The sequence below is a fragment of the Sceloporus occidentalis genome, unplaced genomic scaffold, assembly GCF_023333645.1.
Source record: "Sceloporus occidentalis isolate IW3139 unplaced genomic scaffold, rSceOcc1.0.p SCAF_321, whole genome shotgun sequence".
Taxonomy (NCBI): domain Eukaryota; kingdom Metazoa; phylum Chordata; class Lepidosauria; order Squamata; family Phrynosomatidae; genus Sceloporus; species Sceloporus occidentalis.
Genome location: NW_028317301.1, coordinates 99,929 through 125,212, shown reverse-complemented (window position 1 = coordinate 125,212; position 25,284 = coordinate 99,929). Strand labels below are relative to the sequence as shown.

Sequence of the window (25,284 nt, the reverse complement as noted above, 5' to 3'; positions counted from 1 at the left end):
CAGAAGCCGGTAGACCGGATTTATTACCCTTAACAAAGCGAGCGAATTTGCCTAAGATCTGCCCCTCTCCTGCGCTCCTCCCTTCTCTGTGAAACCGAATCCTATGACCCGATCACCGCATGTACGTTGGATAAAGTGGGTGAAATGCCGGCTCTGTATCCCTTATCCTCCCTCGGATAAATAACGAAACGTATCCCCTTTTTATTCATTTTACCGCCCATTCCGAGAATTCTCTTTGTCTCTCATCACATTCCGAGCTGCGTATCATTGAAGGCCCGGCTTATAGAAATCCCTAAGCTGGATCCGTGGCATCGGGGAGAAGATACTTCTCTCCCTTCTCTAGAGGAGATGCGTAGATTCGGCCGTTCTTCTGCCGTTCATGAGTTAACTCAAAAAAACACCCTCTATCCAACCCCATCATGTTAGATGAGACGTTTGGCCCCGCTACGCCCTCCCTTACAAACTGGTCCTTTGGTACAACTGCCCCTTTTACTAGTAACGGTGGGGCCCAGAAGAGGGACAGAGGACAAACCACCATCGTCCTTTTCAACAAACTCCCATTGGATTTCATACGGTTCTTTGGGCGACAGCACCACCCCTCCTCCACCATCAGCAGACCCCGTCTGTCCGTTTCAATGAACATAAAAGACATTCAGAATGTGTAAAATGTAACGTCGTTAGAACCTCCAGCTTAGATGTCCTCCCTTCTATTAATAAGCCACGGAGACTCCACGGCAAGACGACTGGTTAGAAAAGGGTGGATTATCTGCCATGAAAAACACATATTATGCATTGAGAAGTTAGCGAGTTCGAGGATCTAGCTGCGTGTTGACATTGATGTGGTCTTGAGGAAAAAGAAAGCATCTCGTATGCTGATCAGAAAATAAAAGCGAAGACGATGCCAGATGTTGGGAACGGTTTCCACTATTTAGGAGACAAACGGATTTTGGCTGGCGCCAAGGAAATGGAACATCAGTGGTCTTCTTACTAAGATCCGCGAAGTTCCTGCTGAAACGTTCTCAGAGGACATGGTCCTCATGTTGATTAATGATATTGGGACAGATAGTTAAAAGAAAGAGGATTGGTACGTGGAGATGTTGGAGAAGCTTCTAGGTAGACATCTGCAGGAGATACAATCCTGGAGATGATCACCGGTTAGAAGGGGGGTGATTCGAATTTAAGGATATGGAAGTAAAAAAAAAAGTCTTATTACCGGAATTCTTGGATCTTTGAATGTTTCAGGTTTATGGGGAAACGCTTCACGGTCGATTCATTACCTTCAAGTGGTGGTAGAGCTTGGGTTAAGGCCAATGTAAATAGGTTGATGGCAACAGGATCAACACCAAGTTCTTTTGGTTGAATGGAGTTTGAAGGGTAGAAAAGATACCCCATTATTGACCGTCTGTAGAACAGGCGGCCCCAAGTATCAAGGTATGGAATGGTGTAGCTGAACTATACTGATTTAAAAGACCCCCAAAAATGTCACTCAACCTTTTTCAGCAATAACTGGGAGGTAAACCTGAGATGGACTCAAGAGCCCTCGGGCTAAACCCAGCGACGAGAAGTAAGCGGCTTTACTGTTGGGCAGCTTCACGTCATAGCGCGTCACGTTGGAGACCGTGTTGAATCCAGGTGGAACTTTGGTTTAGGAACATAACTCAGGTTGGAACTCAATGGAACCAAGTGTTGGGGTTCCCACCGAGTGCAGCTACTCATGCCACAACGGGGCTTACCCAAAGAGCATATATGGACAGAGAATTCCGGCAGTAAGTCGGACTATGGGACGTTTCCTAAGAGCAGCGTCAGGAGAAGTCTAATAATGATTCTCAGTACCCCCCCCCCCCCCTCTGTCCCTTTGTAGTTTCGGTAAAATCCCCTCCATTCTCCGATGTGGCGTTAATGAGACAGGTGTGTGCAGGCGGATAAAGCCCTCATTAAGTTGGTGGTAACTTTCTCACTGTTGTTACATCTGAGATTTTTCACAAAATGCTTCCCAGAACATTATGTGACGGGGATTAGGGGCCACGGTTTTTTTTTTGGTTTAGTAGTAGAACAAGTTTTGGAATGTCGCAGAGGTTAAATTTTCTATAGATTATTATAGATACACCCCAGTATATCCCAGCATACACCCCAGTATATCCCAGCATACACCCCAGTATATCCCAGCATACACCCCAGTATATCCCAGCATACACCCCAGTATATCCCAGCATACACCCCAGTATATCCCAGCATACACCCCATTATATCCCAGCATATACCCCGATATATGCCAGCATACACCCCAGTATATCCCAGCATACACCCCAGTATATCCCAGCATACACCCCAGTATATACCCCGATATATCCCAGCATACACCCCAGTATATCCCAGCATATACCCCATACACTCAAATATATCCCAGCATCCACCCCAGTATATTCCAGCATATACCCCGATATATCCCATCATACACCCCAGTATATTCCAGCATATACCCCAATATATCCCAGCATACACCCCAGTATATCCCAGCATATACCCCATACACTCAAATATATCCCAGCATCCACCCCAGTATATTCCAGCATATACCCCAGTATATCCCAGCATACACCCCAGTATATCCCAGCATATACCCCGATATATGCCAGCATACACCCCAGTATATCCCAGCATACACCCCAGTATATCCCAGCATACACCCCAGTATATACCCCGATATATCCCAGCATATACCCCATACACTCAAATATATCCCAGCATCCACCCCAGTATATTCCAGCATATACCCCGATATATCCCATCATACACCCCAGTATATTCCAGCATATACCCCAATATATCCCAGCATACACCCCAGTATATCCCAGCATATACCCCATACACTCAAATATATCCCAGCATCCACCCCAGTATATTCCAGCATATACCCCAGTATATCCCAGCATACACCCCAGTATATTCCAGCATACACCCCAATATATCCCAGCATTCACCACAGTATATCCCTGCATCCACTCCAGTATATCTCTGTATACAACCAAGTATATCCCAGCATACACCACAGCATACACCCCAGTATACTCCAGCATACACCCCAGTATACTCCAGCATATACCCCAGTACATATTATGAGTTTTATTAATTGTTTTTTGGTTCCTTTTTAGCGATACCTAGAATCAGCTTTCAATGGTACTAGATCGGCTCTCGGAAAACAGAGAATTCCAAAGAAACCCAGATCGGCCCCTTTCGGCCCCCGTCTAGTCGCCCCTTTTCTCCTGCTGTAAAGACTCAAATCTTAATCAGTCGTTGGTCTCGTCTTAGATTCAGGAGCCGTATGTCTATCCCGCGCATGTTTAATCCCCTCACTGTATTAAGGGAGATATTGTTATTTTTATTGTTGGAGGTAAAAAAAAAAAAAAGAGAAAGTTCTCCATATCTTTCCAACAAGTAACAAGGAGACGGTTAATATCTTTACTGCGCAGCAATTACTCAGATTAGATTTCCTCGCTGCTGTCCGTCTGTCTGAATGATTTGGTCTAAAGGGTGAAAGGTCAAAGCTTAGAATTTGTTCCCGGTGAGCGATTAGTGAAGACAACGCTTCCGCTCAAGAATAAGCCTATTAAGAAGGGATGAAGGAGGAAAAGGTGTGATTTCACAAGTTCTATGCCATTTAAATAACTCAACCGCACCAAATTATTATGGACGAGCTTCATAAATTACTGCGTACCGTATGGGGCATCATATTTTAGTTAAGCGGCTTACACGCCGTACACATGGTTCGTTTCTGTTGGAGAATTTGGTCTTAGACCCTAGGTCAGGAACCCCGTTCATATAAAGGCCATCAGGCCCGGTCGTGAAGCTCTATAAAAGGTACATTTGATCTCCCTAGACTTTAAACATGGAAGACATCGTGATAGCCGGGATAGCAGGGAGGCTGCCAGAATCCGACAATCTACAGGAGTTTTGGGAGAATCTCATCGGAGGTGTAGACATGGTAACGGAGGACGACAGGCGGTGGAAACCAGGTAAGGGGACAAGCGCCGATGCGATGGTTGGGTGTGGGAAACGTGGAATGGGCCTCCCGATTTAACGTTTGTGTTCCAGGACTTTACGGTTTGCCCACAAGGAACGGAAAGCTGAAAGAAATTAGCAGGTTCGATGCCTCGTTTTTCGGTGTTCACCCCAAGCAAGCTCACACCATGGACCCTCAGTTACGCTTGCTTTTGGAGGTTTGCTACGAAGCAGTAGTAGACGGAGGTGAGACAAGCGTTTTGTCCCCGTACATACAGTTATCTGCCCCAGATGATCCTACAGGCTAAGCCAAGAGGTAGTTCTCCGTTCTCTTGTGGAACTAGAATGTTGTAGCTCCTGCACACAGCACATTCGCTCACTTATTTTCCTACAATCTCCTGTCTGTTGGGTCCATGTCTCATTGCGTTTGGGATGACCTCCCTTGGTGGCCGGCCATAATCCGAGGTAGAAGATTACCTGTTGGCTTCCTCTACTGTTGGCCGTCCCTCCTATTCTCTTCTTCTACCGTGTCTAAACCCGGACTAATTCCCAGTAATATCACCTTGTATCTGCCCATCATGGCAGTAGACTTGGTTTAGAACATTGGCTTACAATACAACATCATCGAACGTCGCTCATAAATACAACGTTTCCCATGGAATAATAGTCATTATAAAAACCAAACCTTGTTTTTTTCCTGCAGGAATGAATCCATCAGACCTTCGTGGCACCAACACGGGAGTCTGGGTGGGTGTTAGCGGATCGGAAGCAGCAGAAGCCTTCAGCCGAGATCCAGAAGAGCTGGTTGGGTACAGCATGACTGGATGCCAACGTGCCATGTTTGCCAATCGTATCTCGTATTTCTTCGACTTAAAGGGTATTGCCTGATGAGAATGAAAGAGTTTTAGCGATCACATTAATACACGAGCTCGACATTTACCCTGTTGGTAACGATAACCGTTCCTCCGGCAGGTCCTAGCTTGGCCATCGACACGGCGTGCTCGTCGAGTTTGTTGGCTTTAGAGAACGCTTACCAGGCGATCCACCACGGCCAGTGCGATGCGGCCATCGTCGGGGGAGTCAATCTACTCTTAAAGCCCAACACCTCGGTACAGTTCATGAAACTTGGCATGTTGAGTCCGGATGGGACCTGCAAGTCCTTCGACGCTTCAGGTTAGAGAGTAACACCAACAATTGCTTCTTACCATGAACGGCAAATAATGTTCTATACAACACATAATACAACGTAACAAAAACATTAGACAAACAATAGATACACATTCGTAAGACTGACGCGGCCGAGTATTACCTTTACAAACAGCAGCCGCGACCTTTGCTAGTGAAAACTTGCCAGCTGGCTTTGAATAGAAGGATTTGCGGTTCGCGTGTGAAATCGGCGGCCGTCACTCACCACCCAAAGGTTTTTGTTTTTTTTATTTCCCCCCCGTTTCTCTCTCCGTTAAAGGAAACGGATATTGCCGCTCGGAAGCCGCCGTCGCTATTTTACTCACCAGAAAGTCTTTCGCGAAGAGAATTTACTCAACTATTGTAAACGCTGGAACTAACACCGACGGCTACAAAGAGCAAGGTGCGGTATACGGAAGAAAAAAAAAAAAAAAATAAAATATAGACGATTAATAAAACATAGAATCTTAAAAAAAATAATAACAACAGCCATTAAAAAGTTTCTCTGCCAACAGGAGTGACCTTCCCGTCAGGAGAAGTCCAGCAGCGGCTGCTGAGTTCTCTCTACCGAGAAGCCGGCATCCCCACCAGCGAGGTTGAATACGTGGAAGCCCACGGCACCGGAACCAAGGTCAGTTTTTTGTTTTTTTTTACCCGTAACCATTTTTAATCATGTGCTGTCTTGTGTTATATTTTATTTTTAATTATTTTATGATTAATGCCACTTAAAATATTATTAATATTGATTAATTAGTATTAATGTTATCTGATTTGGGGATTTTGGTAGGGGGATAATAAGGAATATTTTTTTTTTTTTTTTCCTACGCAGGTCGGAGATCCGCAGGAAGTCAACGGAATTGCCGATGTTTTTTGCAACTCGGACCGGGAACCTTTATTATTAGGATCCACCAAATCTAACATGGGCCACCCAGAACCGGCTTCAGGTCTCGCTGCGTTGGCCAAGGTAGTACCTCCAAATGAAAGTCTAAGGACACAATAACCAATATCCCATTAACATTTGGACTTCGTTATTTCTGTTGTTCTCAAAAGCGATAAATAATACTGTAATTCTAGAGGATTATTTTTATTACTATATTTAAAAACATATTTATTTTTATATTTAGTAAGCAGAATTATATAGAACCTAATATTTGTCTTTTTTTGCTTTTTTTTTTTTTTCTACACCATAGGTAATTCTGTCCCTGGAGCACGGAGTTTGGGCTCCGAATCTCCACTACAAAAACCCAAACCCCGACATCCCCGCTCTGCACGACGGCCGGATCCGAGTGGTGAACGAACCCATCCCCGTAAGAGGTGGCATCGTCGGAATCAACTCCTTCGGTTTCGGTGGCTCAAATGTGCATGTCATACTTAAGCGCAATGAGAAGAAGTCCTCCGGCCAGGTGTCCATGGCTCTTCCCAGATTGGTGCAAGTCTGCGGAAGGACGCAAGAAGCAGCGGAGACCCTTGTGGAGCAGAGCAAGCAGATCGCCGTGGACAACCCCTTTGTACACTTGTTGAATGATATATCGGGGATTCCTCCGTCGTCCATGCCGTATCGGGGTTATACCATTGTCGGAACCGAGAATGACATCAAGGAGGTCCAACAGGCTCAAGCTTCCGGGAGACCTATCTGGTATATCTGTTCAGGTAACTTAAATAGTTCACCATCGGTTTTTCTAATGAGTTATTATCCAGCTTTGGTGTGGATCAAAGCCACTGGTGCCATGTTGAACTCTTTGCAGGGATGGGAAGTCAATGGAAAGGGATGGGACACAGCCTGATGAACTTGGACGCATTCCGAGAATCCATCCTGCGTTCTGACGAGGCGCTCAAAGGAACAGGGCTGAAAGTGTCGGAGCTCCTGCTAAACGCAGACGACAGCACCTTCGAGGACACCGTCAACTCTTTTGTAGGGCTTGCTGCCATCCAGGTAGGATATAGAGGATCCATGTAGGTCCACATCTTGGAAAACCCCATTCTGGATTTATATCCCAGGTCATGGTATGCAGAGATTCTACGGGTGCTCGGCCATACTCTCACACACAAAATTTTGTATTGCATTTGCTGCATAGAAGGTACGGGGCTTGGACTGGTCAAAACTGCATGGGGCCATCATGGAATCTACCTCCACTTCTTTCTCAAGATGGCGTGATCCATGGGAAATACCATGACTTGTGGATTAGAATATCTTTTTTTTTTGTTTCCAGATCGCTCAGATTGATTTGCTCAAATCCATGAAACTGGAGCCTGACGGGATCATTGGCCACTCGGTGGGAGAGTTAGCCTGCGGATACGCAGATAGCTCCCTGACCCATGGCGAGGCGATCCTGGCTGCTTATTGGAGGGGTCGATGTATCAAAGAAGCCAAGCTTCCTCCGGGTGGAATGGCTGCCGTCGGTATGTTTACCATATAACATGTATAGTCTTAGACGGAACCAAGTCATTTTACCTGTCTCAACCTTCTTATCCAAATCTACCTGGCTAATGGGGACATGCATTAAAAAACAATAACCGATGAATCCCGTACATTTTTCGTGGGTGATTTCCATTGGTGGGACAGAAGATCTCAATTAAGGGTCTATGGACCCTCAATGCCCCCTAGTGATAAATAACTCCCTCTCATATGGGTAAAAGATAAACAATCATCGCATTGTTGTTGTGTTTTTCTCGGCAGGGCTGACCTGGGAGGAATGTAAAATGCAATGCCCTGAGGGCGTAGTGCCGGCCTGCCATAACTCCGAGGACACTGTTACCATATCAGGCCCCAAGGTGAGACCTTATGAGACTTTAAATCACCAACAAGCTGTCCCTGACACACAGCCGCCATTCTCTGTCTACAAACCTCTACCTGTTACTATGTTATACCATATCCATTGTACCTACGGACACAGGGAAGATACACAATGACATGCTAATTATTTATCTACATATAGGGAAGACTCACAAGTTTTGTAAGAAAAACTGCTGTGATAGGTAGTTTTTTGGGGTCTACGCGGAGAAGGTTTGGGTTCAATATATTTATAATTTAAAAAGTCCATTTTAAAAATAGATGTAATATTTGTTAACGCGCGGTACAAAGCTGATGATGTCACATCTGTCTCCGATGTCACAGGATTCAGTCCGTGACTTTGTCGCAAAACTGAAAGAGGACGGGGTGTTTGCCAAGGAGGTACAAAGCGCCGGGGTTGCGTTCCACTCGTATTACATGGAGTCGATTGCTCCGTCCCTTCTGAGTGCCCTAAAAAAAGTAAGTATCCGTTAAAAAAAAATGTCCCAATTTCTTGCTCCCAAAATCGTTTTGCTTTTTCTCGTTGTCTATCGAGGTTTCATTCAATACTACCACATATGGAAATCTATATGTTTACATGACGTGGGCTAATACGCATTAATTGATCTCTTTAGGTTATCACCACCCCAAAGCGGCGTTCGTCCCGTTGGATCAGCACGTCCATTCCCGAGTCTCAATGGCAGAGCGACCTGGCTCAGTTCTCTTCGGCCGAGTATCACGTCAATAATTTAGTGAGCCCGGTGCTGTTCCAAGAAGGGTTGCGCTTTACCCCGGAAAACGCAGTGGTGGTAGAGATCGCCCCCCACGCTCTTCTTCAGGTTCGTACTTTGTAAATAAAGGTACAGCGCCGTTCTTTTTACACAATGTTAATTATAAAAAAAGCACGGCCTCGCACTTTGAGTATGAGGTTGTGTAGCATATATATATACACCCTATAAAAATTTATTTAATCCGACGCCTACGTAAAGGGACAACGTTGTCTCTTTAGGAGTCTCCGCTCCACCAGTTGCACATTATTTTTTTTTCTCCGTTGTATCTGAATTGTAGGCATTTCAATGCTGTGGCGGATCCAGGGGTCCTCCTCCTGTGTCGCCACTAAATTAACTGGTCAATAATAAGTTTCTTCATCAAAAAAACTTATATTCCAAGAACAACAAGAAGTTATATACCAATGAAAGCCAAATGCCACCAATAATTTAACTATTGTTTAAAAAGATAATACAAAAACTATTAAAAATACTTCCATCAAAAGAAAAATTAAAATATCAACGATGGGTAGACCCAGCCATATTATTTAATCTTAAATCATAGATTTTCTTATGATTACCGGGATTTCAACACTTCGAGTCGAACTTCCTTTTTCTTAAAATGACAACGCTGGGGAATATTATACAATTTTGGGATTTTAATTTCTGTCCTTCATATTCTTTCTTTCAATAGGCAATTTTAAGAAGGAGTTTAAAGCCGACCAATACTATTCTTCCACTTATGAAGAAAGGACACCCTAACAATCTTGAGTTTTTCCTTACAAACATTGGAAAAATCTATGTCAATGGGTAAGAAAACTGCAAGAAAAGAAAATAAATAAATAAATAAATAAATAAAAAAAATAAAATAAAAAAAAAAATCGACAAAAACAGATATAATAATTACCCGTCTCTCTTTTGAACTGGATCATTATTTGATGGCTCTGACTTATTCTTGGCCCTTTTGTCCCACAGAATTAATGTTCAGTGTAACAATATATTCCCAGCCGTTGAGTTTCCGGTACCGGCAGGGACACCCCTCATCTCTCCTCTCATCCAATGGGATCACAGCCAAACTTGGGATGTTCCTAAACCCGACGATTTCTCTGCTGGTTCAGGGGGATCTACCTCAGCTACTATTTACAATATTGGTAAATAAATCATTAAATCGTTTTAAAATCAATAGACTGACCAGCCGGTATCTAATCTAACGAGTCACGTAACTGCGGACCGCTGAGTCTGAAATGCCTGAGTTTTATTAAATTCTGGCCAAATCCTCAATCAATAATTGTACTGATAAAAAAAAAACCCTCATATTTTGACTCTAAAACCAGACAGATCATCGTTTTTATAATGTCCACTCTTCCCATTTCTTGACAGATATGAATCCTGACTCTCCCGATACTTACATGAGCGGACATTGTATTGATGGACGAGTTCTGTACCCGGCTACCGGATATCTGGTGTTGGCGTGGAAGACCTTATCACGGTCGTTGGGGGTTCCTATGGAGCAGACCCCTGTCTTATTTGAAGATGTTACAATCCACAGAGCTACGATCCTTCCAAAAACAGGTAAGAATTAGGAAAGCGACTCAATCCATTCTTTGGGTAAATCCCACCGACATTCCTAGGAGTTCTTAGATGGATCCACGTTACTCCGAGAAGAAGGAGGCTGGCCTTTCCACCTTTCCTAAAGAAGAAAAACCATACAGAATGAGATAGTTCCCTATAAACCAGGAATCTATTCTGCATATTCTCTAGAAATGAATAGAAACCTCAACAAGTTGCCCCATTACGTGTGATTCTTCCACAGGTTCTGTCCAGCTGGAGGTCCGTCTCATGCCCTCTTCCAAGCGGTTTGAGGTTTCAGAAAATGGAAACCTGACAGCCGGCGGTAAGAAAAAAAAAACAAAAAAACCTCAATATCTGAAGAACAGATTTTTTATTTTTTATTGAAAGAATATGAGAGAATTTACTCACGCGCTTTACAATCTCCAGGCAAGATTTCTATCATGGAAGAAAACACCTTAAGCGATTTCCAGAATCAGCTAACCAGCCATCAGGATGAGAACTACGACGTGACGTCCGACTTCCCTCTGACCGATAAAGATATTTACAAAGAGCTCAGGCTGCGCGGCTATGACTACGGGCCTACTTTCCAGGGCATTATTGAGTCCAACAGCAGAGGTAGGTTAACAGGAGGAGAAGATGGCAGGGTGGACATCACATTGGCAGCTGTCGGTGGACATTATCTGGACAAAGTGTGAAGACGTCGAAGGTTTCTTTAGGTTTTTCTTTAGGTTTTTAGTAAGATTGAAAACCCTTCTTTGGTTAACCGAGTTCAAGCCCTAAGCCTGACTCGGCTCTGGAGAACAAGCCCCAGCAGAACCGTCCCGGAGTCCTCCTTTCATCAATTGTTTTCGGTCCTCCATACGGACGTTGACGACTTTTCCTACTGTTGTCTGGTCCGTGCTCCTCGAGCTAAGCCCCGGCGTGGAATACAGGGCATTTCTTTTATTAATTGATTTTCTTTGTAAATCATTTTATGTTAATTAGTACATTATTTTGTCTAGGAGACAAAGGGAAGCTTTTGTGGACGGGAAACTGGGTCACCTTCCTGGATACCATGCTGCAGATGATGGTTTTGGGATTAAAAGGACGCAGCCTTCGACTCCCCACTAGAATTTCTTCTGTCTATATCGACCCGAAAACTCACGAGGATTATGTCCAGGCGCACTCGGACAATTCAAAAGGTAAAATCCAGATAACTGCTGCCCTGGTTAATATCTTTAAGTCCATGTTGTACTTCCTTTGAAGCAGGTGGCCAATTTGCCTTGCGAACCTTGTAGGACGCAAGATATAACGTGTCGGATTCCATGCGTTTGAGGATATTGTGTACACACTACATGTTTTTCCAATCACGTCTTCCTATGTTTTTATCTTTCCAGCGACCCACGTGACTATTAACAACTGTCTGGAGAGAATTGTTTCTGGAGGTGTTCAGATATCGGGGTTGCATGCAACCATTGCCCCAAGACGCCAGCAGCAGCAAACACCGCCAATTCTGGAGAAGTTTAAATTCATACCTTACGTCGAAGAGGGAAGCCTTCTCGAGAACTCCTTCCTCCGTTCCCTTCTAGAACAATGCACAGGTACCACCCCAGTATGCAGCGCTAAAGCACAATTAATAGGTGAATACATAGTATCAACTTCAGTGGCTTTCAATGAGCTAATTATATCTTGCAGGTAAAATCAGAGAACTAGCATCTAAAGTTGCCCAACATGGGTTAAAACTTGAAATTCCTGGTGTCCAGAACAAAGGTAAGGAGCCGAAAAAAGACCCAGAGGCGGCTGGTCTCGGCGAGGGTCTTCTTCATGTCCTCACAGAGATTTGCAACCTGGAATTAAATGGAAACCTTCAGTCTGAGCTGGAAGTCACTTTGGTGAAGGAGAACGAGCAGTTCAGAGAGGATCCTCTTTTAAACGGGCTTCTCGCGTCTCCCGGTTTGAAAGCCTGTCTGGATACCGTTCTGGAGAACAGCAACACACACAGAATGAAGGTCGTGGAGGTGGGTATGGGCAGTGTTTCTGTTCAGTACTTTGGGGTAGAACAGCCACAGGTCTCCAAAATGTTGGTAAACTGGTGGATTATGGGAGCTATCGATGGACAGCTAAGGGTTACTTACGTCCCTTTCTTAACTATCTTCCTGAAGCCACTTTATGGTTCCAATGCCTTCTTTTTCTCTCTCCATTCAGGCTCTGGCTGGAAACGGACACTTGTCATCGTACGTCCTGAGCATATTAAATACCCAGCCAATGCTGCAGTTGGACTACATTGCCACGGATCCCACCATAGAGTTCCTCTCCGATATCGAGAATAATCTGAAAGACTTCGGTGGTTCCATTGAGCCATGGGACCCGACGGGATCTGCCCCTGGTAATTTAGCCAACGCCGACCTATTGGTCTGTAACTGCGCTGCCCACCTTCTCAAAAATCCAACACAAGTACTCCCCAACATGGCGTCCACCGTGAAAGAAGGAGGATTTGTTCTCTTGCACACGCTGCTCAAGGGAGATACAATTGGGGAGACCATGGCTTTCTTGAGAACTCAGAACGTCCACCAGAAAGATGGCCTTCTCTCTCAGGTATGCCGTAATCACGAGGTCACGAGACAAGTTCTCCTATGTCAGTAGTGTCACCAATCATTCTATAGGACAAAAATGTTTACCTTTATCACGAACAATCACATTTGTCAGTAGACAGCATTGTCCATCCATAAAGCCAACCTAAGCATCCGCTTTCATCTGTCCAATCTTGCCCAGTCTCGAGGGTATAAGTGTTTGTCATTCTGTTAAGCGCCTCGGATGGAAACCATCCCACGAGAGATAATTTTACCGACATACCCAACAACACAATGTATTTGTAACCCAGTAATTACACATAATAACCTTTCCATAACAGGCAGAGTGGCAGGAGGTATTTGACGGCACCTCCCTGGACCTGGTCGCCATGAAGAAGTCTTTCTATAGTTCGGTCATTTTCCTGTGCCGGCGACGCATCCCGGAGAAGAAACCCGTCTTCCTGTCTGTAGAAGACATGGACTGTCCTTGGGTGGAATCATTGAAGGTAAAATCATTTCCAACACTACAATGACCCAGTTACCCCAAGCATCTGATGTAAAAGTGTAGAACCATTAAGAAAACCCATATAAACCATTTTTATGCCACTGATTAATGTAAGATTTGTGGCAGTTTTTGGTTATGTTGGTAGGAAACGACTAGTCCCTTTGAACTATACATTTGCTAAAAAAGACAGTAATTCACATTATCCATCTTCTTTTACAGGAAGTTATGGCAGATTCAGAAGAAAAACCTATTTGGCTCACTGCCCTTAACCAGGGCAACTCCGGCATCGTAGGGATGGTGAACTGTCTGCGCCAGGAACCCGGAGGACACCGGATTAGGTACCGCGATATACACCGTTATGTATATAGCGATAAGAATTATAGACTCCGTCCAAAAATAATTCAAACTATGAAGACCATTTATAGACAGGGGAAGCTTTTTGGTTACAATGGAGGGACGGAAGTTTGTTGGTGACGTCGTTGCGTGTGTTTTGTGATTTTCTCAGGTGCCTGTTTAGTTTAGATGTGAAAGCAAATGCCCCGACGAATGCCCTTCCTGAAAACGAGATGCAAAAGCTGATACGGAGAGACCTGGTGATGAACGTGTGCCGCAACGGAGAGTGGGGGTCTTACCGCCATGTTCCATTCGAAAAAGGTGAGTGAGCTTCAAGGTGTAAAGGTTTATCATGGAGACAAAGGAATTGTAATGGTTTCAGGAGCAGGAGCCATGTGTAATTATTCTGTGTTATTTTTCCAAAGAACAATCTCAGGTGGACACCCCCTTCGCGTTCGTCAATGTCCTGACACGAGGGGACCTCTCTAGCCTTCGGTGGATAGCTTCACCCCTACGGCATTTCCAGACTACAAACCCCAACGTTCAACTCTGCAAAGTCTACTACGCGTCGCTCAACTTCCGGGACATTATGCTGGCAACTGGGAAACTGCCCCCTGACGCTATTCCCGGTAAGAAATAAGGAAACCGGATATAGTCCAACTGGCCCAAAGGAAGAGGGAGTTATTTAGCCGAAGGTGATTTATAGTAGGCCTTTCGGAACCTTGGAAGGTTCTTCTTCAGGTGGATACATTCCATCGCAATAAGCGATGTCCCAAAAGCCTATGCGGAGTCTTTTTCCATGGTAGGAAATGGGGTGAATTTGTGTTTTAAAGGAGAAGAAAATATATATCTCAACCTCCTTTTATGCAATGGATGAACACTAAATACCAGAAAGCCTCTACAAGGAGCCTCCAGAGTGTTCCCCTATAACTCTCCTCATCTATATTACTGCCAAGGAGAAACAAGGTCATTTCATTTGATACCATCATAATTCAGGGGGTCCCTCTTTTTTAACTTAGAGCCCCCATGCTGTATGTACCTTCGTCGGGGGGGACAAGTCACAGGTCACTGTTCATTTAGACCAAGCTTTAAAAGGTAATTTCGTTAACTTTTTTTCTAGGCGATCTTGCACTGCAGCAATGCATGCTGGGAATGGAGTTTTCGGGTCGTGACCCTGCCGGCAGAAGGGTGATGGGGCTACTGCCAGCTAAAGGTCTGGCCACGGTAGTGGACGCCGATATACGTTTCCTTTGGGATGTCCCGGAGAGCTGGTAATTCCCTCTTATGTAAAAGTTTAAAAGCTTCCATATAATGTATATTTTGGGAAATCAAGTGGGAAAACAAATTCTGCATGTTTAAAGAATAAAGTACAAAGTTACATTGAATCTACGTTCGTTCTAAACCTAACCTGGAAACACAAAAATTTATAAATGTAATTTTATTTAAATTTTATAAATATCTTTAATTTCCATTCCCTTCTGTCCTATGACCTCTTTGATCCCATCTCCATTACATAGATTCATAGGTGGTCCCTGAGATTTGGGGTCAAAGGGATCGACGACTTATTTACATGAAGGTATTTGATTAATTATACAAACAAAATCATTTTGTTAAAGGTTTGTTATGGAACTTGGTGTCCAAACATTTTAAACTTATTTTACCAACGATCTCTAGAGTTGAGTCCTTAATAAGAGTGATGGTTATCCTGATCCCCACGATAGAACGCAGGTGGATTAGTAATAAATGTATTTTTTAATTGTTCTAAAAGAGCCTTCCCTTGGAGGACATCCAAAAACCAGTCTGGGGCTGGCGAGGATCACAAGATGAACGTTTCAAGGACCTCTTCTGTAGGGTGGCATCTCATAGTCCTTACTTTACAGGTCTCTAGCAGAGGCAGCGACAGTCCCGGTGGTCTACGCCACCGCCTATTACGCCATGGTTGTGCGAGGACGTTTAAGGAAGGGAGAGAGCGTCCTTATCCACTCGGGTTCCGGAGGGGTCGGCCAGGCTGCCATAGCCATAGCTCTGAACATGGGTTGCCGCGTGTTCACCACTGTTGGTAAGTGATGGGTGGGTTGTCCTAAAAAACGCTAACTTTAGCCCATTTTTTTTAGACTAAGCATCACCTCCCTTATCTCTAGGATCTTCTGAAAAACAGGAATACCTTCAAAGCAGATTCCCGCAACTGGACGCCAGCTGCTTCGCCAACTCGAGAAATACAACGTTCGAACAGCACGTACTTAGTGTTACTCAAGGGAAAGGTAAGTGCGTGTTTTTTTTTTTTTTGTTTTAACACTTTCGGAGCTGGCGTCAACCAGAAGCGCACAATGTGAAATTCTATTCTTTTACCAAAAGGGGTCGATTTGATCTTAAACTCACTGGCCGAGGAGAAGCTGCAGGCCAGCCTTCGATGCCTCGCTCGTCACGGACGCTTCCTCGAAATTGGAAAATATGATCTGTCCAACAACACCCCTCTGGGTAAATCTAAAGACCCATTTATTTGAAGTGTTCTGAGTAATTTGAACGTTTTTACCTCCCTTTGCGGACCTTAGACGTAACTTTTTACGGGATGCCGCCATTAAAAAAGTTTTTGCTTTCGTATGTTAATGTTCTTTAGCATTTAGTGAAAGATATCGCCTTTGGGGAAGAAATATTTCATTTTGTTTTGATTAACAGACGAAAGCTCTTTAAAAGCCCAAAACCTCAAAGAAATGAAGGCTATGAAATTTTAGATGTGCAGAAAAATGAAACAAGATTATTTTACAGCTTTGGCCCATTTAATTACAAGGGTCTCGTTGCTCTAGGTATGGCTCTCTTCCTGAAGAACGTGGCGTTCCACGGAATTCTGCTGGACGCCCTCTTTGAAGAAGGGAACAAAGAATGGGAAGAAGTGTCCGAGCTCCTAAAGAGCGGGATTCGAGATGGAGTGGTCAGACCACTTAAGAATACAATCTTTACTCGCGAAGAAGTGGAGCCAGCATTCAGATTCATGGCTCAGGGAAAACACATCGGAAAAGTGCTTATAAAGGTACGGTCATGGAGGTTTTTTTAAATGTCTCCGTATCTATAAGATGATTAAGGGCAAGTCTCATGTGGTCTACCTTATTACTTTGGGTAACTCGTGCATGAGCCCCTATAGCTACCAATATATGATAGAGTATCCCAGAGTATGAAGATGAAGCGTCCACTCGACCACATAAAGTTCCTGGACGCAGTCCATTATGGCACGGACTCCTTGATACTTGGAAACATTCTAAAACGGATTTAATCTAAGTTTGATTTATTCAATTGAAGGTCCGTGATGAGGAGAGCGACTCCCTCGGCGAAGCAGATGCCCTTCTTCACGTCATTCCTCGGACCTCATTCCCCGCGGCAAAGTCTTACGTCATTACAGGGGGTCTCGGAGGATTTGGTTTGGAGTTGGCTCAATGGCTCATTGAAAGAGGAGCTCAAAAGTTGGTCCTAACCTCTCGTTCTGGGATAAGAAATGGTAAGTGGGATGAAGATACATTAGAGGAACCTAATTTTGGCTGAACTTGTAGTTCTCCAACTTGACCTATAACTTTTTCTGTTCTTCGCTACAATCTTCACTTTTCTTGGACAGGTTACCAAGCAAAACAAATCCAGAGCTGGAGAGAATCCGGAATAGAGGTCATTGTTTCTACAAAAGATGTAGGATCGGAAGAAGGGACTCGGCAGTTAATTGAAGAAGCTTCTCTGCTTGGAACGGTCGGCGGTATCTTCAATCTAGCCATGGTGAGTCCTCAAGTTCTGGAGATGTTCCTTAAATAAGGGAGAGACCTCGCTAGTGCAGATGTAATAACGGATATATATACCATTCTATATTTTATGGTATTTAAGATAAATATTCAAAAATATGCAAAGTTTATAATTCCACATTTTTCTCACCAGGTCCTAAAAGACGCAATGATCGAGAACTTATCCACAAAACTTTTTCAAGAAGTGAATAAACCAAAGTACAACGGTACCCTCCATCTCGACAGGTAGGTGCATACATTTTTATGGGGTAAAATAAAAAGATAAAAATGGCATTCCGAATGTATAACAACCATGGGCTTAACGTGACCGGTGACCTAAAAAAAGATATATATTTTTATCATTTAACATTTCTTTGTTACGCGATGATATTGACTTTTTTTTTTTTATGCTTTTTTTTTTTTTTAGGGTCAGTCGTGAAAAATGCCCCGAGCTGGATCATTTCGTGGCGTTCTCCTCTGTGAGCTGCGGCAGAGGCAACGCCGGTCAGAGTAATTACGGGTTTGCCAATTCTACTATGGAGCGTATCTGTGAGAAACGGCGTCAGGACGGTCTCCCAGGTGATGAAATAATGCGGGTTTATACCCGGCGGACAGTTATGTGTTACGAGTAGGGAAGCCGCATCCGGTTTATATCTAAAAGATTACGTAATGTTCCCTCTACGGTCATTTTAATGTCTTTTAATGCATTCCTGACAGATTTTAGTAAAATAGAGCTTTATAAAACAATAATTTTATTAATGACGCACTGTCTGGATAGCGGCAATTTTTGTGCCCATGCGCAGAGGTTAAACCACACTGCCATCTAGTGGTGAGAGCGTGTTTGCCCGGCCCAGAGAAGCCGCTTCTGTGAGAGAGCTTTATGTGAAATTTCTCATGATTTATCATATAAGGGAAATGTCGTTTTTTTCTCAGCCTCTCCTCGAGACGTGAATCCGTACACAGAGACACCGATGTCTCTAGATTTCCCAGGCGCCTCCAGAAGGTTGCCTTGTATGGTGGGAACCAGTCCGGGGTAGAAGTAGACCAGTGGGAAGGTCCCGTTGAGCACATTTGGATGGCTGGAGTTGTAGTGTGTAACCAGCTGGAGTTGCCCACATGGTCTTTGAGTTCCAGAGCATCATAAACTCATTCTAGAGTCTATTCGCTGAAGGTCAAGCTCAGTAGGGTAGCTGAGGCCACCTCTGCTCAGTTGACTTTCATGGTGTGTATACTAAGGTCAACTCGATTGCCAGTCAGCCCTGTTTCCCACAGCTTGGCTTAGACTCCGTCTGCACTGATTGGCACCTGGTATCAAGGGATACATTGTTTCCAGTGGGGGCCGCCAGCGAGGGAATCTGGCTCCGGAGGGGGGAATCGACCCCCGTCTCCCCCAACCACCCAATTATCAAAGGATACATTGTTACAGCGACGATGAATGGGACTCTTGCTGGGGAATTAACCTTTCCAATCCCAGGTCAACATGCATAAAAGGGAAACGTTGTTACAGTAGAAGGACTAGGACGGGAATGTGAATGAGATGTCTGGGGAGAGGAAGAGATCTTTTTCTCTCCAGGACAACGAGACATCAAAGGAGGAGGAACCATAAAGAGCATACTAAGAGACTTACTATTTATCTCCCAGACATGAGTTGTGGGGTATAAACAGATAAAGGGGTGGCACTAGTGTATTAACCCTCTGTATGCCAGATAATATAAAAGGAAACATTCTCACATTGCCAGACTTTGATTATCAACCTTTTCTATCCCGAGAGAATCATAGAGCCAAAGTGAATGCATTTTTTTTTCTTTCAATTAGTGGGTAATTTTATTAGTTTTGATCGTGTTATCTGGCCCATTTCACAGCTAAGAGTCAAATGTGTGGGATATTGTGGTCTGGCACAGAACAGAGAGTTAACGCGGTCGCCCCTTTCTTTTGTTTTTCTCCTCAGGGTTGGCTGTGCAATGGGGAGCCATTGGAGACGTTGGGGTAGTCCTGGAAACCATGGGCAGTAACGACACCGTCATCGGTGGGACCTTACCTCAGAGAATCAGTTCATGTCTGGAGGTTCTGGACCAGTTCCTGAACCAGCCGCACCCCGTCATGTCCAGTTTCGTCCTGGCTGAAAAAACCATCTCCATAAAAACCAAAGGAGCGGGGCAGCAGGATTTGGTGGAAGCCGTGGCTCACATTTTAGGTGCGAATTTTATGAAATTATCTTTATCCCGTTTACTATTTCTTAAGTGGTTTGGATCACTTTAAAATCAGTTTAGCTTCAACGTTCCACTGCTGCTACAAAGTAGTCCTTTAACGCATAACCATATTACCCTCGCTATATCCCCAGCAATTTATTGCAGGTCAACACTATGTTCCAAATGAGAAATAAAGTCTAGGAAGTTTATGTACGGCTTCAAAACAATTGTGGTTATTTGGTTGGACAGGCTGTGAATAACGGATTGTTATGTATTGTCTATGTTTCTGATCATGGTCCTACCAGGCGTACGAGATGTGGGCAGCTTGAATCCAGAGACCAGCTTGGCGGACCTCGGCTTGGACTCGCTGATGGGCGTAGAGGTGCGGCAGACGCTAGAGAGAGATTACGATATTGTGATGGCGATGAGGGACGTCAGACAACTGACTATCAACAAGCTGAGGGAGCTCTCCTCCAAGTCTTCAACCACCGAAGGTACCTCCAGAGAGGGAAGTCTGAACTTCTGCTGCGTTCTAGCCTATCATCATATGACCCACACAGATGGGCGCTGATTGGTAGCAATGCCCTATTGCTATAGAGGCAGAGAAAAAGAATGCTTAAAAGTTATTGGGGGGGTTTTAATGCCTTACTTAAATTGTTAAGTGACATCGGTTTCTAGATCTCTGATTAATTATCAGGTTCTTTCTTTTTGTATCAGAATTTGTTATGTAACTTGTTTCAGCGTTTCAAAAGAAAAAATGCTGTTATCCGTAAGAAAAAATAATGTATCATGACTATAATTTTTCTATAACTTAGATATTCTGGAAAGGTTTAGTAATGGTAACCCTATCTTCGCTTGTCCTGCAGAATCAAAGCCCTCGCAGAAGACGTCGGCGCAGTCAGAACTCAGCATCTTGGATCTCGATAACCTTTTGGTGAATCCCAACGCTTCCACCATAAGCAAGCTTAATGACGTTGAAGGCAGCGAACGGCCGCTCTTCCTGGTTCACCCTATAGAAGGGTCTACAGCGGCATTTCAGGCCTTGGCGTCCAAACTCAACATACCTTGCTATGGTCTGCAGTGCACTAAAGGTAAGGGTGGCCTCAAAATGTAACTGGTTTGGGAGTAAGTGGGGTTGAAAGCAGTTAAATCCAATTCAGCCGCAAGAAGACTGAAGCTACTTCCAAAATGGCTTCAGGAACATAAACGTTGGTGTTCAAACCATGGCTTCCGCCAAAATCAACAGATCAGCCGCGGGTGTATCCAACTTGACGGCGGATTCTCTATCTTTACGACACGTGCTGTGGAGAATGGAGACAGACTGATCATTTTCACCTTTGTTTTCCTCGCAGCTGCCCCTCTGGACAGCATTCAGAGTCTGGCATCTTACTACAACCAGTGCATAAAGCAGGTGCAGTCCGAAGGGCCCTACTGGATCGCGGGTTACTCGTTTGGAGCGTGCGTGGCATTTGAAATGTGCTCTCAGCTGCAAGCTCAGCGGGACGGCTCCCAGGCTCCGGACAGCCTGTTCCTGTTTGATGGGTCTCACTCGTACGTAGCGGCGTACACTCAGGTATAATGTATATAACACCCCAACTACTCTCCGTGAGGCTTGCTTGACTTGTATCAGTCTTGACTAATCAGCAGGAACTTTCTGTAGGTTTCCATGGTGATTGTAGCAGTTTTAGAACTTTGCATCTCTAAGACCAGATGTCATTGTTTTTCTTTGATGGCTTCCATACTTTGTGTCCCGTCTTCTAAGGCTTTGATTCCATTTCCAGAGTTACCGTGCCAAATTAACTCCGGGGAGTGAGGCCGAGGCTGAAACCGAAGCACTATGTGCGTTCATCCAGCAGTTTACCGGCATGGAGTATAATAAGGTAACATTCCCTCTACCGTCTCGGCTTTTCCCGCACGTCCGTCCGCGCACGCCGTTCATTAAAATGAGAATTGCCTGTTGTTGGCAGATCTTGGAAGCTCTACTTCCCCAGAAGGACCTGGAAGCCAGAGTCAAGGCGGCCGTGGAGCTGATTAAAAACAGTCACAAGAACATCGACGACGAGGCTCTTCAATTTGCCGCCTCTTCTTTTTACTACAAGCTAAAGGCCGCGGACAAGTACGTCCCCGTCGACAAGTACCACGGGAACATCACGCTGCTCCGGGCAGAGACACGGAACGAATACGGCAAAGGACTCGGCGCAGACTACAAGCTGTCAGAGGTTAGTACCTACTAATATTCCAGTGGGGTCGCGTAGGACTTAGGCTCCCTACATGAGATGCGAGACATGCTAAAGGACAAACGGGAATCTCTAGGTGAGCTGCAAGGATAGACATCGATGTCCTTCAACGGCAACCCTAACCAGGCTGTCCCAAAAAAGAACTGTGCTTCATGCCAGGAGTGACTGCTGGAAATTAGCTCTGAACACCCTGACACAGACTTGACCACCATAAATCCATCATAGCGATATATTATTTTAATATATTTGTATTACACTGGCACAGGTATCCCCCCTCTCTCTCCTATTATGGGGGAGACCCCTGGATCTATCACCCCCAAGGCCAGGAATTGTAGCGTGCAACATTGTTATACTGTAACAATATATCGGGCTAAAATTTGGGGATTTCAAAAGAATATTTTTATTTCATTTTAATAGGTCTGTGACGGAAAGGTGTCCGTTCACGTCGTAGAAGGGGACCATCGCACGTTTTTGCAAGACTCCGGGGTCGACAAAATAACCGGCATCATTTACAGCACGTTAGCCGAGCCTCGTAGCAGTGTCCGGGAGGGCTAAAGACGCGCTGTCAATTCTTACCATATACAGTATGCAGTGAAGCCAGCTTGGTCTCATTGTGCGCTGGATATGAATCGAGTTACACATTCCAACAAGCATGTAGATCAGGGCTCCATTCCCACCAAAAACAAAAACCCTCCGGAGAAGACCTTCCTTGAAAGGACTAATTGCACCCCTAAACCCCTAAGTCTTGCTCAATGTTGCACCAAGCACCGCACACGATTCCTACAAAGGAAATCCAAGTAGGCTTAATTTTGTAGCATGTTGGTAATTATCAGTATTCCAAAGCCAAGACTTTTAGCACTTAAAGCGCAACCACCGATAGAGGCCAGCGAGACCTGCCTTCCGAGGTGCCAAGACGCCTTTGACGAATTCGGCAGGTTTCCCGGACGCGGCCCGCTGTACTCAGAGGCCAGCGTCGATCCGCTATCTTTGGTGTAGGGTTTTTATTTTGTAATTTTTTTTTTTTATTATTTTTATTATCTGAATGTTAAGTATTTATTGTAGTTTTTATTTTTAATTGAAAAATATCTCATTAGGGTCACTCTCCTAATCAGAACGGGCATCATCCGATATTAGGAGCTTACCGGCTCTCAACTCAAGGCATATACCTTGTCTGCTTAGGGACGCGTCTTCGATGTCTTTTTCCTTTAACGTTTCCGGGATATTCTTCCAATTCCGAGTTTATCTCTCAGTTGGTATCTCAAATGACAAACACGAAAACCTGCTTCGCCTATTGTATTCATTGGTAACCGCCGTGGACTTCCCGTGAAGTCCATGGTTTTGTCGGTGGACGAACATTGACAGTTTCTTGTAACCACTAAATAACTCACTTCTGAGTGATATGCTCTATGAAATAGAGAGTGGGCACCAACGTGACCACTCAATATGTATTTACTGCCTCCTACCTTCAAAAGCCACAAGAGTGGCAATCAACTACGAAGCTGGCGTTGGACCCATCATACCGTGGACCTTGTAGACCAACCACGTTGGCTACCAAGATGTAGACGTTCCTGTGCAATACATCATTTCTGTCTGGAGCTAAAGATAAGGAAGATGTTGCATCTTCTAATTGGGAGAGTGACCTGGACACTTGTATCTGCTGCGAGTGTATCCGTACCGGAGTTTCCGTGAAGGAAACATAGTTTCTGCTGCACTTATGACACAGAGAGGGTGAGATGAGTTCACTTTATGTCTGGTTACTGGTCTTCGTCACTGGTTGCGGTCACTCGTCGCCGGTCAGTAATGCCACACGCGGTGTTCTCCTATGACCTCGTAGTACCGGCATCTGCCGCCGACCCCCTCTCTGTTGACAGCAGCGGAACGGGTTTAACGTAGCGATATATTTTTTTTGTTTTTTCTTTCATACATTCTTTCCTTGCCTCTTCGTAAATATTGCTGCTTCGCAGATAGAATTGTGAAAGTCGCGTTCTCGTTGTTAAAAATAAAAAGTTTAAATCGTGTCCTGTCTGGATCTTTCTTGGTGCTGGGGGGGGGGGGCACGTATTTTGGATTTAGACGGTTTAATTTAAGATTTTTTACTTTTTATCAACATTAACGGGGCTTTTAGGTCTGTAGAATCCTGCGATGCCCTCATACCCAGCAAACATTCTGACCTCCTAGAAAAGAGGGGCATCGGGGGAGGGAAAAAAGGGACACATGGGAGGAGAGAAGGGCATCAGGGGAATACAGTGGAACACAGGGGAAGGAGAGAGGAACACAGGGGAAGAAAGAGGGGTACAGCAGTTTGATACCTAAATTGGGGCTGTATTTGTAAACAGGGACATTTGGAAAGTATGTCATACCCATGGGTTAACCCATTCAAAGCCGGACATCTGTGCGGATGGCCCCACACCAGGTCTGTTCATGAAAGTTATCATTTTTTAAAATTCCACAGCAAATTATTTTATAAAAAATTTGGTTTCTTTACACATACATTACGCAATTAACATCCCAGTTAAAAGGAGTGGTATTGGGGGGCCTGCTTTGGATGCTACCTGGGAGAACCGATTTTGCAGAAAACCCCCAAAAATTAGACCGCGGACCTTAAGATTTTACCAAAACATGACAATTTTTAAAAACACAAACAACCTTTTAAAAAAAAGTTTCTTTCTGCATCCCAATTAACATCCCAGTTAAAAGGAGTAGTATTGGGGGCCTGCTTTGGACGTTACCTGGGAGATCCGATTTTGAAGAAAATCTCCAAAAATTTAGACCGTGGACCTTAAGTTTTTTCCAAAAAATGAAATCTTTTTAAAACACAAAAAAACATATACTGAGATTTCATTAATACGTTATTTTTTCCACTTTCTCATAACATTCCGGACACTTTTGAAATTATGTTGATTTCATAAGTAGGGTAATAATCCATATAATATTACATTTATTAAATATTCTAGATTTTTTCCCCCTTATTTAAGGAGGCTAAATTTTCTTTAAATAAATAAAACGATAAACGAGTAAGCCAGTAAACAAGAGGAAAATGACAAAAATTAGGAATACAATTTTTTTTAGATAATGATATATTCTTAAAAAAGGTTCATTAAACAAAAAATGTAACATTTTACGTTAGGATTTTTGGTTTCCCCAAACATTTCTCTTAATGGAGAGTAAAAAGGACTCACAGGCCAGGGAATGACACGAAACGCTCCAGTTTTCAGGGAAATGTTAATCTGTGACTCGTGGGGAGTGAAGTGAAGAGCGCACCTACCGGAAATCGTCTCGTCGCAGGCGGAAGTTGCAGGTTGCTTTGGGAATCTCGTGTGCTTCCCCCACCCCCCCACACTTGAGGGGCATGAGGTTTGTCCCGGTTGCCGGGATTCGGTGCGTGTGATGTAGGCTCGGGTCCGTGTGTCCGGCAGCAGC

The 25,284-nt window shown here is 44.2% G+C and overlaps 1 protein-coding gene across 2 annotated transcripts; it reads left to right on the top strand.

Moving 5' to 3' along the window:
- Positions 1-3,886: 3,886 nt before the first annotated feature.
- On the top strand, positions 3,887-22,419 carry LOC149274790 (fatty acid synthase-like). 2 transcript variants are annotated; one of them, XM_089505252.1, is made up of 42 exons: positions 3,887-4,013; positions 4,093-4,245; positions 4,703-4,876; positions 4,972-5,172; positions 5,465-5,587; positions 5,700-5,815; positions 6,014-6,148; positions 6,375-6,834; positions 6,930-7,117; positions 7,395-7,584; positions 7,862-7,956; positions 8,300-8,434; positions 8,590-8,793; positions 9,416-9,531; positions 9,697-9,872; positions 10,102-10,293; positions 10,535-10,615; positions 10,720-10,908; positions 11,295-11,474; positions 11,670-11,873; positions 11,968-12,290; positions 12,478-12,867; positions 13,184-13,348; positions 13,567-13,685; positions 13,853-14,001; positions 14,106-14,309; positions 14,801-14,951; positions 15,561-15,739; positions 15,822-15,941; positions 16,036-16,158; positions 16,485-16,708; positions 16,975-17,170; positions 17,285-17,436; positions 17,593-17,684; positions 17,866-18,017; positions 19,387-19,632; positions 19,933-20,121; positions 20,494-20,718; positions 20,980-21,200; positions 21,409-21,507; positions 21,595-21,846; positions 22,282-22,419. In XM_089505252.1, exons 1-42 carry the CDS (start codon positions 3,887-3,889, stop codon positions 22,417-22,419), a joined length of 7,548 nt encoding a protein of 2,515 aa, XP_089361378.1. The 2 variants fall into 2 exon arrangements, with proteins under 2 accessions (XP_089361378.1, XP_089361377.1); XM_089505251.1 differs by having other exon boundaries at positions 19,933-20,139.
- Positions 22,420-25,284: the final 2,865 nt, after the last annotated feature.